The 17,500-nt window shown below is 46.4% G+C and overlaps 1 protein-coding gene across 1 annotated transcript in view; it reads right to left on the bottom strand.

Annotated features, from left to right (window-relative positions):
• carmil3 (capping protein regulator and myosin 1 linker 3) overlaps positions 1 to 17,500 on the bottom strand; it is a 131,198-nt gene that overhangs the window by 25,784 nt on the left and 87,914 nt on the right. The window contains exons 24-26 of the mRNA XM_063218527.1: positions 15,403 to 15,501; positions 12,041 to 12,160; positions 3,381 to 3,494 (exon numbers count right to left, since the gene is read on the bottom strand). Of these exons, the coding sequence (XP_063074597.1) occupies positions 3,381 to 3,494; positions 12,041 to 12,160; positions 15,403 to 15,501 (333 nt within the window). The remainder of the gene's footprint in view (positions 1 to 3,380; positions 3,495 to 12,040; positions 12,161 to 15,402; positions 15,502 to 17,500) is intronic.

Here is a 17,500-nt window from a genome sequence, read left to right as displayed (position 1 = left end):
GCCCTGTCAGCACTGATGATGACGCTGATGACATGACATCACTGTGTCACTGACTGGACACCAACTGCTGTGATGAGAAATGCTGGCAAGCCACTGTATGTATGCAGGGAGGCTGACAGGCGGGGATAAAGGGGTCAGTTGTCCCAGGCCCAGGGAGTGGGAGTAGGAGGGGAGTCTCAGAATTGGGTCCCCACTATATTGTATGTATTGAGTGTATGACTTTATCTCAGACCTGGGCAAAGCTGTCAGTTGTTCTGTATGTGACCGAAAACGTGACCTCCATGGCAGAGGTAATAATCATGTCACAGAGCACATACTGTAGAGCTGCTGCCGGTGCCCTGTCGATATGAGCTCCCTGTCGAGATGAGCTCCTTTTAGCTACTGAGCATGCGCACGCACGCGCACCTCCACGCCGCGACTTCTGCGACTGATTGCTCATCGAGCTGAGCTACTGAACAGCTGATCTTGAACATGTGAAATATCAACCGCAACAACGCAACGCAACGCTAAGTAGGCATAATAGGTGTAAGGTTTGCAGAGCAGGGAAACATCCGTGCCACAGACGCTGGTGAAAGAGAGCTCCAGGTGAGCATTGCACAACCCCACTGGGTCATTTTTAGCGCTCACCCTCTCCATTTCCTTGCGCAAAATTATCTTAAAACTTGTTCTAATAATCTAATAAAACGTATTAATAGCCTAATCTACCCAACTGATTTAAGAAAATCTGACCTAGGCTAGACTTTCTCTCGTTGTGTTTCACTTCTCCTAACTAACACCTGTGTCATTAGGCTGTCTCTGTTTAAGAAAATGCAAGAAATTTAATTCCCACACCCGACGTTGCATCAGACTTCTCTTACGCGGCATGTATGCCAGCCCGAAACGTGCAGACCTAATGCGAAGCAAAAGCTCTCTCACTTAGGCTAGATTATGACTCGTGTCATGTCCTGGGAACAGACGCGTTCAGTGTGGATTTAAATATTTTCAGATTTTTGTCAAAGGAGCTGTGTTCCTTTCTATAGCCTAAGCTATAATATTGAGTTGGTTATTAGAAACTTCCCCGCGACAGTCTAAAGGCGCGGACGAGACACCCTGCTCGTTTTAAAATAGTAGCCTACTAAATAAAATAGCCTAAACAGTCAATAGGCCTATTCTATAGGCACGTTATTAGCTAATAGTTGGCTATTATTAGAAACTTCTCCGGAAAAGTCTAAAGGCACGGACGAGACACGCTGCTCGTCTTAAAATTGTAGCCAAAATAAAATAAACAATCAATATTTTATTGGCAAGTTATTGAAACGTCTCCACGGAATGAAAATCAAGGTAGCTAATTTCGACGAGGCAGCATAAATAGATAGGACTCCACTGTCGAGTTAGGCTACCGGGAGCTCATCTCGACGAGGCAGCTCATCTCGACAGAACACCGGCAGTAGGTGGGTGGACAGCGGCTGCCATGATGACTGGTGCCAAGTCATTAAAATGGCGGTTGGATCGTTAATTGGTTACATGGTACTACCAAGACCTCCAAAATGCCAAGACACCCACACGTGAAAGACGCTGCTATGCCATTCTTTCTTGGGCATATGACACTGCAAATGTTAGGCAGCACTAGCCTTACTGGTGTTGACAACTGGAGGTGGGAATCCACTGTCTTGGTAACTGATGATACAATTTATCTACAGCCTGTAGCCTATTTGTAATATTCTCCATCTGACATTGCAAAAGGAAATGGCTTGTAATTGGGCAACATGGCACTGAACTACTTCCAAAGACAACATCACCCACTAGCATGTGTGCCAAAGTATTAGTCATGTCCATGCCGGTCTTAACCATGGAGGAACCCCTTGTTATTGTGGAGAAAGGTCCACACTTCAGTACTGTGTCTCTCCATCCCTCTAACTCCAGTGCACACACACTTGCACACACGAATACACACACACACACTTGCACACACACAGACACTCTTGAATACATCCCCCCACACTCTCTCTCCTCTATCCCTTTGCTTCCAGTGCTGGGCACTGGGCAGCAATCACTGCAGTAGCAGCAGCAGCAGCAGCGGCGCACCTGGTTGTTATTCTACAAGAAGCTTGTAATGGTGGGAGGCTGAACCCCACCACCTGATTCTCCCCAAATGTACACGCACGCACGCACGCACGCACGCACGCACGCACGCACGCACGCACGCACAAACACTCTCTCTCCCTGGACCTCTGACAGCCCATTACACAGACTGCAGTTGCAGACAGGGCAGAGGGATGTGTGGGAGAGGTGAGGAGATCCGAGAGAAGGGGAGAGAGAGGCTGTGGTGGAAAGTGAGGAGAGTGGAGAAGAGATAGTGGAGAGAGAGAGAGAGAGAGGCTGTGGGGCAGAGGCGAGGAGACTGAGAGAGACAGGAAGAAAGAGAGTGGAGACAGGGAGAGAGACAGGCTGTGGGGGAGAGGTGAGGAAAGCGGGGAGAGGAGAGAGGCACTCGGAAGAGAGGTCAGGAGAGCAGAGAGAGGAGACGTAAGGAAGGGGGAAGAGTGGAATAGAGGAAAGGAGAGAGCAGTGGAATAGAGGGGAGGCTAGAACAGAAGAGAGGGAGGCTAGGGAGAGGGGCGAGGAATGGAGAGAAGAACGGGAGGCCACGGAGGAGAGGAGAGGAAGCAAAGGAGGAGAGGAGAATCGAGAGAGTAGAGGGCAGTGGAGAAAAGTCAGAGGTTGGCGTGGAGGAGTGAAAAGGTGTTCTGATCTGTCAGACAAGAGGTACGGACAAACAGGTCAGGGTCTGAGGGAGATGTCGATTGGTGAGAGACACGGGGAGAGATGGAAAGAGAAATGGAAGAGAGATGGATAGATTGGCAGAGAGAGAGAGGGGGAAAAGAGAAATAGATACACCATAGGCATAGGAATAGACAGGGAGACTTGATAAGATCTGATTAAAAGAGGAAAGCAAGAGGCAAATAATGTGGACAGAGATGGAAAAGACAGACAGAGAACGGAGGAGAGAGAGAGAGAGAGAGAGAGAGAGAGAGAGAGAGAGAGAGAGAGAGAGAGAGAGACAGAGAGAGACAGAGAGAGACAGAGTATGTATTTGCACATCTTTGCCTGCATGCGTGCGTGGGTACTTGCATGCGTGTGAGCGTGCGTGTGTGTGTGTGTACTCATGTGTGAAGGTGTATGTGAATGTGTATGTGCATGCATGCGCGCACGTGTATGTGTATGTGTGTGTATATGTGCGAGAGTGTGTGCGCAAGTGTTCAAGTGCATTCGCACATCTGTGCCTGTGTGCATGTTTGGGTCTGTGTGTATGTGTAGAACAAGTGACAGATGGTCTGCAGTGGGGTGGAGAGAATGGGCAGAGCAGAGCAGAGCAGAGCAGAGCAGAGCAGAGCGGTCACCTGTAGTTCCTTATCGGCCGCCTTGGCCAGCTCTCCAGCCAGCGCGTCCAGCTTCTGCCTGACAGGCCCGTCCACTGACAGCACATGGGCCAACTCGCATAGAGATGGGTACAGCTGGGGGTACAGAGGAGATGTGATGTTACACACACACACACACACACACACACACACACACACACACACACACACACACACACACACACACACACACACACACACACACACACACACACACACACACACACACATTTTTATAGATAGACAGACATGGACACACACACTTATGCACAAAATCATACACACTGACATGCACCCACACCCACCCACACACCCACCCACACCCAACACACACACCCACCCACACCCAACACACACACCCACCCACACCCACCCACACACACCCACCCACACACACCCACACACACACACACACACACACACACACACACACACACACACACACACACACACACACACACACACACACACACACACACACACACACACACACACTGTTAGAAAGCAGGCTAGATTCTGAGGTGCTGAAATTTGATGCATTGGCTTATAACAAGTAGTTCAGGAATTCATTTGTATTTGCAAAGAAATCCTACAATATTTCAGAATGATAAAAACATTACAATAACTTTGTGTCTTGGTTTTCTGTGTAACTACAATAACTCTGTGTCTTGGTTTTCCCCATGTGACGTCATGAGATGAAGATTAAATGAATGTTGATTAACCACCTATTCTTTTTAGGAGTGTCAAGTAGTAGATGTCATCAAGAGCTTGGTGTAAGGCAAGCTGAAAACCAGTATTTTGATATTTGATTAATTGATTGTATACTCTCCTTAGATAAAGCTGACAGGAGTCTGGAGTTCAAAGAGCATACAGAACAGCAATGTGCAAATTAACTCCTGTCTTCCTTGGGCACAGGATGCTGTGATGCCACCCAGAGGCGAAACTAGTTGACTTAAATCCTTTTAGGAGGCCTGGAGTAGATGCCAATGAATAATGACTAACATTGGATTTCAATTTTTTCAGTACAAAGGACTCACAAAGGTGTCAAAGGAATGTGCAGGTTGCATGTATATTGGTTTAATCAACAGGTGACAGTGCTCAGGAGGTCAGCAGATTATGTCATGAAGGTCTGGCCGGAGAGCATGATGTCAACACACAAACAAGGACTCTGCCTAAAGAAGATGATGCCAGCAGATTACACGCAACACAGCACATTTTTGAGTACTTAACAAACTAGGCCTGTGCAGTCGCCTTCGACTTCTTAAGGTATATCCCCAAAACGCGACGCTTCCAATCCCCCATCATTCCTACCACTCCCGTCCACCTTTTCATAAACGTATATGGTAAATACAAAATATAAAAGAAATATATTTAATATCTATACATAGATCAATGATGTGCATAGGCTTAAAACCAAATGACCATTGTGAAAATGAAGCAAAAAAGGAGCAAATGGTAACACTGTTTAAATGGTTCACTATTAGAGTGGATCTACCACATTAGGTACAGTGTAATAACCAGTGTAACAATATTTAATACCATGCAATAACAGTGTAATGCTATGTACCAATTTTGTACTTACATCATGTATTTGTGTATGTGCATGGTATTGCATATTGTAACACTGGTATTACACTAGTATTACATGATAATAAATATTTTACACTGGTTATTACACTGTACCTAATGTGGTAGATTCACTGAAATGGTGAGTCATCAAAATAAGGTGTTACCGGGCAAATCAATCCACCCAGTCAGAAGTTATGGGGCAAATGAAAATTCCGCCATTTTGAAAGTCTTGACCTCCAAACTCGAATCAGTTCATGAACCTACCCTAGAGCATTCACACACCAAATCCGGGACAAATCCAACATTCCGTTCAAAAGTTATCGCGTTAACATGAAAGACCTAATGCGGCGCCAGCTACGCTCCGCGATTCGGGGATATAATAATATATTTGCTTACACCTAACCACACCCATACACAAGTATCCCATACATCTCTTTAAATACAGACACACAGGTAGAGCTAGGCAGTTCCTACTTTGATTGCACCTGAACTGAATAATTCTGTTGTTTGGACAGGGAGATTGTAACGTAGGAATTCCGGGGCGCTTCATAAGATGCTTTCGCTACCTCTTGTCATTTTTCTGTTAAAGTAGGTGCTGCTATTCTGGATAGCAGTAGTATCTACTGTGTTTGGGTCATTGCTGATACTCTGGATAGTATCAGTGGTGGTCATATTGTTATTTGGTAATTTTAGAAAATAAATAGATTAATTTGACTTTTGAAGTATTGGATCGTTTTGACTCTAATTTTGAACACGCAAGAAGTTTTAGACCAAGGCGGTAAACTTCAACAACACACACACCATAGTCAGACATTCATTCATTATTCTACGTGTTAGGACTGGACTGTCTAACGTCTGGGTGGGCTCCGCCCCCTTTTACCTGTCTCTCATCCCGCAGATTGGAGATGGCTGGCGCTGGTTTGCGCTGATGGAGGCTACCGCTATAAGTGGCTGGCTTCCTGCATTTCGCTGTCTCTCTCAGGGCTGACGCTACGCCTGGTCCCTGCTCTCGCTGAGAGCTGGTTTTGTTTGGTTTATGCACTAGGCCTACATTTTTTCGCATACATGCATTACACTATTATTTTACACTACTGACATTTTGCCTTCTAAAAATAAACACCTTTTGTTGAAATGACGTTGCGGACTGGTCTCCCTTTCATGCTCCGACTGCCTTGAGCCAGGCGGTCGTAGCATATGGGGGCTCGTACCGTGGCTGGAGATGTAGCTAAACTCTTCCTCCAGCAGATATTTTTTCTATTTTGGTTGCGCGTCTTAATGGTGCATCCAAATCACCTGTTGGTGAGCGCAATTGCTCGCGGAACAGCGTGAAAGTGGGGAAGCCCCCGCAGCGTCTTTTTCTATTGGTTTAGTGTTAGTGACGTAGGCTGGGATTCCGTTTTTGGGACTTAGGTTGGGAATTGTAGTACGCACGTCTGGTAGGCCTGAATACTGTTGGGGGTTCCGGTTATTGCGAGGAGAAATAATAGCAAGGGACCTGAGGAGCAACGTGCACACCCTGCCGTAGGTGAGACCGCCTAAAACTTTTTTGTTTTTCATGTGTGGTATGTCGAACGGGGGGGGGCCCTTTGGGCTCAACCGCGGGGGCATATGAAGACGCAGGTTGTGGTAATAGTATGTTCTGTTTAGATGCAGGGCGCTCCAAAAATTCTAAAGCTGTAGTCCCTCGTTAGTGTCTGGAACCCACTTCAGCATAGGTTCTTCAGATGTGTGTTTGTGCGTAGCCTAGTATTATTGTGCGTTGGTTGCATCGTGTTTTGCCGTTGTATTTGAATTAGTGAGTTGGGAATTGTGGGCGAGTAGTGAGCATGGACCCCGTAGATTCGTTCGTTGAAAACCCCTCTCGGGAGGGATTAAATGCGCTCAAGAAAGGCCAGCTGGTTAAAGTGGCTGAGCACTTTAACATTCAATCAAAAATTACGAAAGGCAGTAGGAAGGATGTGATGCTCGCAATCGTTGAAACAGAGCTGATTAGAAACGGGGTACTTTCCCAGAAACCTGTGTCTGCTCCTTCGCCAAGTGGCGAGGCAGCAGAATCTCTCCTCCTGACTGCATCATCGTTGACCTTCGAACAACAGCTGAAGTTAATCGAGATGCAGTTAGAGAGGGATAGGCATTTGGAACGTGAACGTGAGAAAGACCGGATTGAACGTGAGAAGGAAAGGGAGCTGGAATATAAAAAATTACAGATGGAACAAGAACGGTTAAGGATAACTTCGGAACAGGCTCGTAAACCGTTTGAATTAAACCTGTCAAATATGATCAAGTTGCTACCTAAATTTAATGAGCAAGATCCAGACACGTTCTTTTCGTTATTCGAAATTTTGGCAGTGGATAATAAGTGGTCCGATTCTGAACGTATCCTGCTTTTGCAAAGCGTCATCTTCGGCAAGGCACAGGAGGCATTTATTGCTTTGACTGACACGCAACGCAAAGAGTATGCTAAAGTAAAAGAGGCGATTCTGGAGGCTTACGCGTTAATACCAGAAGCGTACAGAGTAAAGTTTCGGTCTTGGAGGAAGAGTGATAACCAAACACACCTGGAAGCGGTACGCGAATTAAACACACTTTTTACTCGCTGGCGTATGTCTGAAAAAGTGGAGACATTTGACAAACTGTGTGATCTGGTACTATTGGAACAATTTAAAAACATTGTTCCTGCGCGTGTCGCAACTTACATCGACGAGCAAAATGTTAAGACTGCCAATGAGGCTGCCATTTTAGCTGATAAGTATGCTTTAGCCCACAAACAACGTGAGGGGCCGCGTCAGGATACCCGTCTCCAGCGCTTTACTGAGCCTGTAGATAGGAGGAAGCCAGATCCACAGGATATTTGCAGGTATTGTGGACAGAAGGGCCACTGGAAAAATGAATGCCCTTTGTTGAAGGCACGGCGTAGCAATTCCCCAATATCCGTGAAACCAGCGGCATGTGCAGCACCGCTTTCTTTTTCTGGTCGTCGAGGGGGGGTACGGGCGACAGCTGTTTTTGGTGATGACATGTGTACTGGGATGCAGAGGGAAAACTCGAATACAGGCGAAGGTGGGGGTTATGGACCTTTCATTACGGCTGGCTTTGTGTCTTTGGTTGGTAGTGGGGAAAAAGTGCCGGTAAACATTCTGCGCGATACAGGTGCATCTGAATCATTTGTACTCCAATCTGTTTTGCCTTTTTCAGATCGCTCAGATACGGGGACTTCAGTGCTCATCCGTGGAATTGAGATGCATACCATTTCGGTTCCTATACATCGGATAGTGTTGGAGTCAGATCTGGTAAAGGGGGAGGTGGCTATAGCGGTGCGCCCGTCATTGCCAGTGGAGGGTGTTCATGTTATTTTGGGGAACAATTTGGCAGGGGGGTTGGTTTGGCCTAATATAGCACCAGCACCGGTAGTAAACACCAAGCCAATAATGTCTACTGTTCCCGACCAGTGTGCTGTTGATTTTCCCGAGGTGTTTAGCTCTTGCGCTGTTACTCGCGCTATGAGCCGAGCGCTTGATGAGGGTGGGGATAGCGTGGAGTTGGAAGCGCCTGTTTTACCGTCTTCACTTTCCCGTCAAGAAGTGGTGGCAGCACAGAAAAATGACGAAGAGTTGGCAGGTTTGTTTTCTCAGGCGCTGTCGCAGGAGGATATGAGAAGCGCAGCAAGAGGATACACTGTAATGAGTGATCTGTTGGTGCGTAAATGGACACCGCGTAACGGGGGGTTGGGGGACTCCGTGATGCAGATTGTGGTGCCCAAGCAGTTTCGCGATGTGGTTTTGAGAACGGCACATGGTGGCCTGGCGGGTCATTTTGGTATCCGTAAAACCTACAAGCAGCTGTTGCAACATTTTTTTTGGCCGGGTATGAAACGTGCTGTGGTACAATTTGTTAAAACCTGTCATGTCTGTCAACTGGCTGGTAAGCCCCCAGAGGTGATCAAGCCAGCGCCGCTTTGCCCTATTCCAGCTCTTGGGAAGCCGTTTGAACACCTTATCATTGATTGTGTGGGCCCTTTGCCACCATCCAAGTCAGGGTGTCGCTATTTATTGACAGTTATGTGCCAATCCACACGCTATCCCGCTGCGTATCCCATCCGTAGTATCACTACCAGAGCGGTGGTGAAGGCCCTAACCCAATTTATTGCCATTTTCGGAATTCCCAGAGTAATTCAAAGTGACAGAGGATCCAACTTCACCTCCAAGATGTTCCGCGGGATTCTAAAGCAACTCAGGGTGAAACAACAGTTGAGCAGTCCGTATCACCCACAGAGCCAGGGGGTGTTGGAGCGCTTTCACCTGACTCTTAAATCTCTTCTACGGGCTTATTGCCTTGAATTGGGGAGGGATTGGGAGGAGGGTATTCCATGGCTGTTGCTATCCGCACGGGGGGTGGTCCAGGATAGTACAGGATTTAGTCCAAATGACCTGGTCTTTGCTCATCATGTTCGCGGCCCGTTGTCAGTATTAAAGGATGAGTTGGATGAAACCCACACCCCTGTTAATGTTGTCGATTTTGTCCATGGGTTTAGGCGGAGGTTGACATTGGCTTGGAAGATGGCTAGTGAGAATTTGATGAAAGCCCAAACACAAATGAAGAAACGATATGATGATCGCGCAGTGAGCAGAGAGTTCGCGCCTGGGGATCAGGTGTTGGCGTTGTTACCAATGCCTGGTTCACCGTTCAGTGCTCGGTTTCTTGGGCCGTATACCGTAGTACATAAAGTGTCTGAGTGTGATTACAGAATAGCTACTCCAAATCGAAGGCGCTCTACACAGGTATTCCATGTGAACCTTCTTAAGCCTTATTTCTCCCCAGATCCAGCGTCAGTGGGTGGGACTGCGGCAGTAGCCGTAACGGTAACGGGAGTGGGGCCCCTTTCTCCTATAGAGGACACGGATGATGAGGTTGGTTCAGTTGAATTGTTTATGCAGCCCAGACTTAAAAATTCGGAGACTCTGTCAAATTTGGATGTTCTGGTTGGCCATCTACCAGAGGGGGAGGGGGAAGAGCTGAAAACCTTAATCTTGTCTTACCAGTCTCTGTTTTCAGATACGCCTACCTGTACGGATATGGTGGAGCATGACATTGATACAGGGGGGGCTCTACCTATCCGCCAGCGGTTCTATCGTGTAGGGCCAGAGAAAAAGAAAATTTTGGATAAGGAGGTGCAGTATTTATTGGATCATGGACTTGCTGAACCCTCACACTCCAGTTGGGCTTCACCCTGTTTGCTAGTCGGTAAGCCAGACAATACTTTCCGTTTTTGTACGGATTATCGGAAAGTAAACAGGGTGACTAAGGCAGATTCATTTCCGCTGCCCCGAATGGATGACTGTATTGACCAGGTAGGAGCGGCCCGCTATGTCAGCAAGTTTGACCTGTTAAAAGGCTACTATCAAGTCCCTCTGACCTCCCATGCCCAAGAAGTTTCCGCATTTATCACTCCCTCTGGCCTGTATTCATACAAAGTGATGAGTTTTGGTTTGCGTAACGCGCCCGCGACATTTCAGCGTTTAATGAATAAGGTGATTTCAGGCCTGCCATGGTGCACCGTGTACCTTGATGATGCAGTGGTAGTCTCTGATTCCTGGGAGGAACATCTTTGCCGGATAAGGGAATTTTTTGAACGATTGAAACATGCAAAATTGACCATTAATTTGGCTAAGTGTGAATTTGCTCGGGCAACGGTCATTTATCTAGGGAAGGTGGTAGGCCAGGGGCAAGTTTGCCCTGTGCGGGCAAAAGTTTTGGCAATTGACAAATATCCTGTCCCCACTTCCAAAAAAGAGTTGCAGCGGTTCTTGGGCATGGTGGGTTACTATAGAGGTTTTTGCAGGAACTTCTCCACCATAGCTTGCCCTCTCACTGACCTCCTCAAAGGTGGTGTTAAGTTTGTTTGGTCAACTGATTGCCAAATTGCTTTTGATAGCGTGAAACAGTTGCTCACCACTGCTCCTGTACTCGCAGCGCCCCGAACGGATCAAGCTTTTCAACTCCAGGTAGATGCTAGCCAGGTGGGCGCTGGCGCAGTGTTGTTGCAACAGGATGAGGAAGGGGTCTGCCGTCCAGTGTGTTACTTCTCAAAGAAGTTTAACAAACATCAAGTTTCTTACTCCACCATTGAAAAAGAAGCTCTAGCATTGATTTGGGCCTTAAAACATTTTGAAGTTTACGTGGAGAGTGGGTTGCGGCCCGTAATTGTGTACTCCGATCATAACCCGCTCACATTCTTGCATACGTTGCAAAACCCAAATCAGCGCCTTATGCGCTGGGCCTTATTTTTGCAACCGTATCACTTAGATATCCGGCACATCAGGGGTGCGGACAATGTGATTGCAGACGCATTGTCCCGCTCCTGGGAAGGGAATTAACCATGTTGGCCCTGCTGCCCATTTTCCTTTTTTCTATCTCTCCTGTCTCCTGTTTTCTTAGGGTTTAATGCTGCTGTGGAGCAGGACGTGTCAGATTGGGAATAGTCGGGTCGGAATTGGCACCTGGTGGTGGTTGGTGTTGTTTTATGCACTTTACTCACTGTGGAATTTGAAGGCTAGATAAAACAAAATGTAAGTTTTCTAGGGTAGAGTCCCAACTGGGTGGGCCTCTGTCTTAAGGGGGGGGGAATGTTAGGACTGGACTGTCTAACGTCTGGGTGGGCTCCGCCCCCTTTTACCTGTCTCTCATCCCGCAGATTGGAGATGGCTGGCGCTGGTTTGCGCTGATGGAGGCTACCGCTATAAGTGGCTGGCTTCCTGCATTTCGCGGTCTCTCTCAGGGCTGACGCTACGCCTGGTCCCTGCTCTCGCTGAGAGCTGGTTTTGTTTGGTTTACACACTAGGCCTACATTTTTTCGCATACATGCATTACACTATTATTTTACACTACTGATATTTTGCCTTCTAAAAATAAACACCTTTTGTTGAAATGACGTTGCGGACTGGTCTCCCTTTCATGCTCCGACTGCCTTGAGCCAGGCGGTCGTAGCACACACCAGCGCTCAAATACACACACATGCACACGCACACGCACACGCACACGCACACACACACACACACACGCATGTGTACCCATACCGCTCTTGAGTTCCTGGCCTCCTTGAGAACTTGTCTTGCCGCCTGCAGTTCCTCTCCCTCTGCTGATCCCCGCAACACACACAGCTGCTGCTGCACGCGCACACACAGGCGCTCCATCACCTGAAACACACACACACACACACACACACACGCACACGCACACGCACACGCACACGCACACGCACACACGCACACGCACACGCACACGCACACACACACGCACACACGCACACACACACACACACGCACCAAGTATGAACATATACAGAAATATACACACATATGTGAAATACAGAAGGATACATAACACACAATTGCATGTGTAAGCGCAGTGCACACCGGCACCATCTCACACACGCAAAGTCACACACACACACACACACACACACACACACACACACACACACACACACACACACACACACACACACACACACACACGCACACACACGCACGCACACACACACACACACACACACACACACACACACACACGCACGTGTACACATACACAGACACACAGACACACGCACACAAACACACGTAGTACAAAAGACAGGCTGAAAGGGCAATAGGAGTATTACGTCGTCAGGAAGCTTCTATTCTTGAACACGGCAATCGCAATAACTGTCATTTACCCTCTGAAAAAGCCCAACTTAAGTATATTGTGAGGGTTTCTTAGCAACACTCCCCGAAAGAATAGGGCTAATCACAAAGCCTTAGAGGGAGCAGATTGATTCGGAGTAAGCGGTAAAATAGAGGGGGAAAAAGGGAGAAAAATAGACATACAAATACAGTTATTTTGGCAGAAAGGGAGAAGGATAAGCAGAGCTCAGAGTCAGTGTAGCATGTGTTGACGAAAACAGGAAGGGAGCTTTTTTTGGGATGTGTGAGGAGAACTTGGTGGGAAAATAGTGATGTCTCCACCTGAGATGAAGTGCACTGCAGTCAGCCAAACGCCTGCAGGGCCTAGCGTGAGTCACTTTAGCCTATTTATTTACAAGACTGGAGGAGGCTGTGTGTGTGTGTGTGTGTGTGTGTGTGTGTGTGTGTGTGTGTGTGTGTGTGTGTGTGTGTGTGTGTGTGTGTGTGTGTGTGTGTGTGTGTGTGCGTGCGTGCCTGCGTGCGTGCGTGCATGTGTGTGTTTGTGTCTGTTGATACTCTGGATGTGTGTTTGTGCACGTCCATGTGTGTCTGCACGTGTGTTTATGTGCATGTGTCTCTCCTGTTGCACCCTGTGTGTGTGTGTGATGTACTTGGTACATGCTCTCTACTATTTCAGAGACACACCTGCTCAGAGCGAGTACTGTGTAGTGTAGTGTAGTGTAGTGTAGTGTAGTGTAGTGTAGTGTAGTGTAGTGTAGTGTAGTGTAGTGAAGTGAAGTGAAGTGAAGTGTATAGTGTAGTGTAGTGTAGTGTAGTGTAGTGTAGTGTAGTGTAGTGTAGTGTACTGTGCTGTACTGTAGTGGTGGGCCTCCCCATCTTGTGTTGTGACAGTGTATGCACTCGGTTTACAAAAGTCATGCAGGGCGCTGCTGGCTCATGCTGAGTGCAAGGTTGAGTCATGCTATCTGCTTGTGGCATGCTGCTTTGCATTGTTTCTGTGGTCTGTCATGCCATGCTGTTTCAGTTGTGCCATGCTGTGGAGTGTCATGTTGTGTGTGGACAGTAGCACTATACCATGCTGTGGAGTGTCATGTTGTGTGTGGACAGTAGCACTACCATGCTGTGGTGTGCTGGCTTATGGTGTGTGCCAGGTGTTGTGCTATAACATCAGTAATCTTACAGTAATAATAATGATCTTTACTTGTTTTGTATGTGTTGAACAAGAAATAGTACAGTATCATTTATCGATCCCGAGGGATCAATAAAAATGAAGGTAATATGGTTCTATACATATGGTTCAAATGCAGCTCAGTGCACCTTAAAAAAAAAGATTTACAAGACAAGCTTTGGTTTAGTCCAGATGTATCACAGCGGTGGAGCTCTCAACTAATATCGCCAGTGGTTTCCAGGGCACCTGAACTTACCTAAGATGCTGTGTTGTTATTTTTGACAGGTATGATGTTGCGTTGTCATGGTTTTGTATTGTGTAGTGCTATGGTGTGAAATGATGTGATATGATGGTGTGGTGTTTTTCTGTATTTGATATTATCTGCGCTGGTGTGCTGTACTGTATTTGCGCTACAGTATATTTCCAATACTTGTTGTATTGTGATGGTATGTGATGTAATGTGGGCAAAAGTGATCCATACATGACATAACATGCTGTGCTGCATTGAACTGTGCTGTGTTCATACCCTAAGCATAACCCATACATGATTGGGGTAACGCTGCGTTGTGCTATGCTGTATGTGTGCACTAACTAAGGCAGTGGTTCCCAACCTGTTTTTTTTTTTTACCGGGACCCCATTTTGACATCCCAAATTTTTGAGGACCCCATACACATCAAACACAACCCCGTACAGAACACACCAAACACAACTGAGCTAACGTTTGTGTGGCTATTAACCCCTTAAGACGCGGCTTTATACATTTGTTGTTACCAGTATGGCAATGACCAAGTCGTGGTGCATTACTAAAGGGCCTGTGTTGTGTCATAGTATTGTAGTGCTATGGTAGGTACATTTCAGTGACTATTACAGCGTGCCACTGGAGGTACGGCGCGCATTAAGGGGCTACGCCTAACATGTATTACATTCTAAGATGGTAGGTCTATATCTAAAATACACAAGTATATAAGGATATTACCTAGCTATTATGTTATGTTAACATTTAGAAACTAGAAATGCACTCAGCGAATGCAGACCTCTGCCAAGGAAGCTGTTTGATAGAACAAGTGACTATGTTACACCCTATTTTAATTGTAAGACTTTCTGCCTTCTTCTTGTGGAGTTAGAAACTGGAGTGTCAAAATGTGTCCTGTCCCGCAATTCAACTTGCGGTCCCTAGGGGCGTCTAGATTTGTAGGCTAGCAATGGTGAAGTCCTGGTTCCAGATCGTGATCCGGATCACCACCAAAATGTAATCACTTGTTCCTTTTCCAACAACTCATTTCCAACAACTCCAAAAGGTTTTATCCAAATCTGTTCAAAAGTTTTTGAGTTATCCTGCTGACAAACAAAAAAACAGACTGAAAAACAGACAGACAAACCAACGCAACCAAAAACATTAACTCCTAGGCAGAGGTAAATAGAACACTTCAAATGAACACTAATTCTTTTTTCACACCAACATATTTCAGGCAGCCTCATTTGAACTCCAAGTATGGAGTTCCAAACCCCGTACTGAAAAAAAAGGAACTAAGGGGTCCATAACTGTTTGCCGGTGCTGTATGCGATGTACAGTCAAGTGGTGCCTACCTGTTCGGCGGTGCTGGTCACTAAGCCCTGGTGCAGACGTAGGGCCTGCTTCTGGGAGAAGCGCTGAGTCTGGTTATTCCTCAACAGAGCCCTCTGGATCTGAAGGGGAGGCAAAGGGGAGTAGAACATGAATGAGCAGAAAAAGAAATAGATCATGAGAAAAAGAGAAATGGAATTAGAGAAAGAAAATAACTGGAAAAAAACTGACAAAGCTCAGGTCAAAGACAGAATAAGATTGAGAAAAAGGTGAATGGCCTACAAAGAGAGGAAGAAAATGGCTCCAGGGACTTGAATCAGTAAGAGACAACAAAGGAAGACAAAGTCAGAGAAAGAGATAGAGAGAAAGAAGGTGGAAGAGGAGAGATGGGCACAAAAACACACAACAAAAAAATGAGTGAAGACAGACAGTTGGAGAAAGTGAAACAAACAAGAGAGCAGGACAAGGACAGTGTGATAGAGAGAAAGAAACAGAGCAAGAGAAAGAGTGAGCGATTAGTAGATGAACTAGGGTGGGAGGGTGTCAGATCGGAAGTGAAACACTGACAGGGGCAATGTCTCTGTGTGTGACACACACATTATAAATTCAGTGTGTGTATTCAGCATGCTTGTGTATATATATATATATGTGTGTGTGTGTGTGTGTGTGTGTGTGTGTGTGTGTGTGTGTGTGTGTGTGTGTGTGTGTGTGTGTGTTTGCATGCTTGTGTATATGTGTGTGTGTGTGTGTGTGTGTGTGTGTGTGTGTGTGTGTGTGTGTGCGTGTGCGTGTGTGTGTGTGTGTGTGTGTGTGTGTGTGTGTGCGCGTGTGTGTGTGCCACTGGTGATGAGGCGTCTGATAAGCGTGCTGCATTCAGCACCACAAGCTGCTGTAATTATGGGCGGGCGTCAGATATGACGGAGCCGCGTGGGACCATTCAGAGCCACGAGGAGGCTATTTATAGCACCAATCGCCCCGGCCTGCCGTTACGCATCTTAACTCACACACACACACACACACACACACACACACACACACACACACACACACACACACACACACACACACACACACACACACACACACACACACACACACACACACACACACACACACACATTGCCCGCACAACACACACACACTCCCCCAAAACCACTCACATTCACTGTGCTGGCAGCACTGAGACAGCGATTCACGTGACTCACATTCCAAAATGTTCTCTTATCGCCCTCTTTCTCTCCATCCTCCCCTCATCGCCTCCCGAGCCATAGGTTCCCTACCCCTGCAGTAGACTATCATTCCACAGCGTTCATTGTACCAGTTACACTCTCAGAAATAAAGGTACAGAAGTTGTCGCTGTGGCAGTACCAACACAATGGTACTCCCCTTGAAGGTACTGCCACAGCGACGAGTTCGGTACCTTTATTTCTGAGAGTGTACCTTTGCCTCCTTCCTGTATAGGGCACAGCTATCTGTCTCTTGCAACGAGTGTATAAAGTATAAAGAAGAATACTGTTACAGATGTTAATCCAACACTAATGGGATGACATTACTACATGGTTTCAACTTTGTACTAATATACTACTAGTGTTGCAATAACATCTTTAAGAGTAGCTCTACTTTATACAACTCTGTTCTTGCCTTTTTAAGACATAATGTACAGTCAACAAACAAACAAACAAACAAACAAACAAACAAACAAACAAACAAAACAAACAAAAAAACTGCATTTTTTTTCTTTGTATGTGGGTGAATTCACTGAGTAGCTGATCAACTTCCTTCGAGTGCTCAATCTAATTAACTGACTCAAAGATTGTTGGTTTAGATTTGTGACAGGGTTCTTACTTTATTAATACAAGACTGACATTGCTGCAACAAAAAATGGCAGATGAGGAGGAAAAAGTTTATCAATCATAAAAACTGACATGCCTGCTGATGAGAACTTTGTCAAACAGGAACACTGACGCACGCAGTCACAGGGGCCCTGCTTCAACACCCATTCAAATAAACGAATGCTACAAAAACAAATAACAGAGCAAATATATTTTGGCATGGCTACGGCAAACACAATCAACTCAGTCCTCTGTAAGCTGTGGATACACAAAGAAAAGCGGATGAAAT

This window comes from Engraulis encrasicolus, chromosome 16 (genome assembly GCF_034702125.1).
Source record: "Engraulis encrasicolus isolate BLACKSEA-1 chromosome 16, IST_EnEncr_1.0, whole genome shotgun sequence".
NCBI classification, from domain to species: domain Eukaryota; kingdom Metazoa; phylum Chordata; class Actinopteri; order Clupeiformes; family Engraulidae; genus Engraulis; species Engraulis encrasicolus.
Note: the sequence above shows the minus strand (reverse complement) of the source record. Positions and strands in the feature narration are given on the sequence as shown.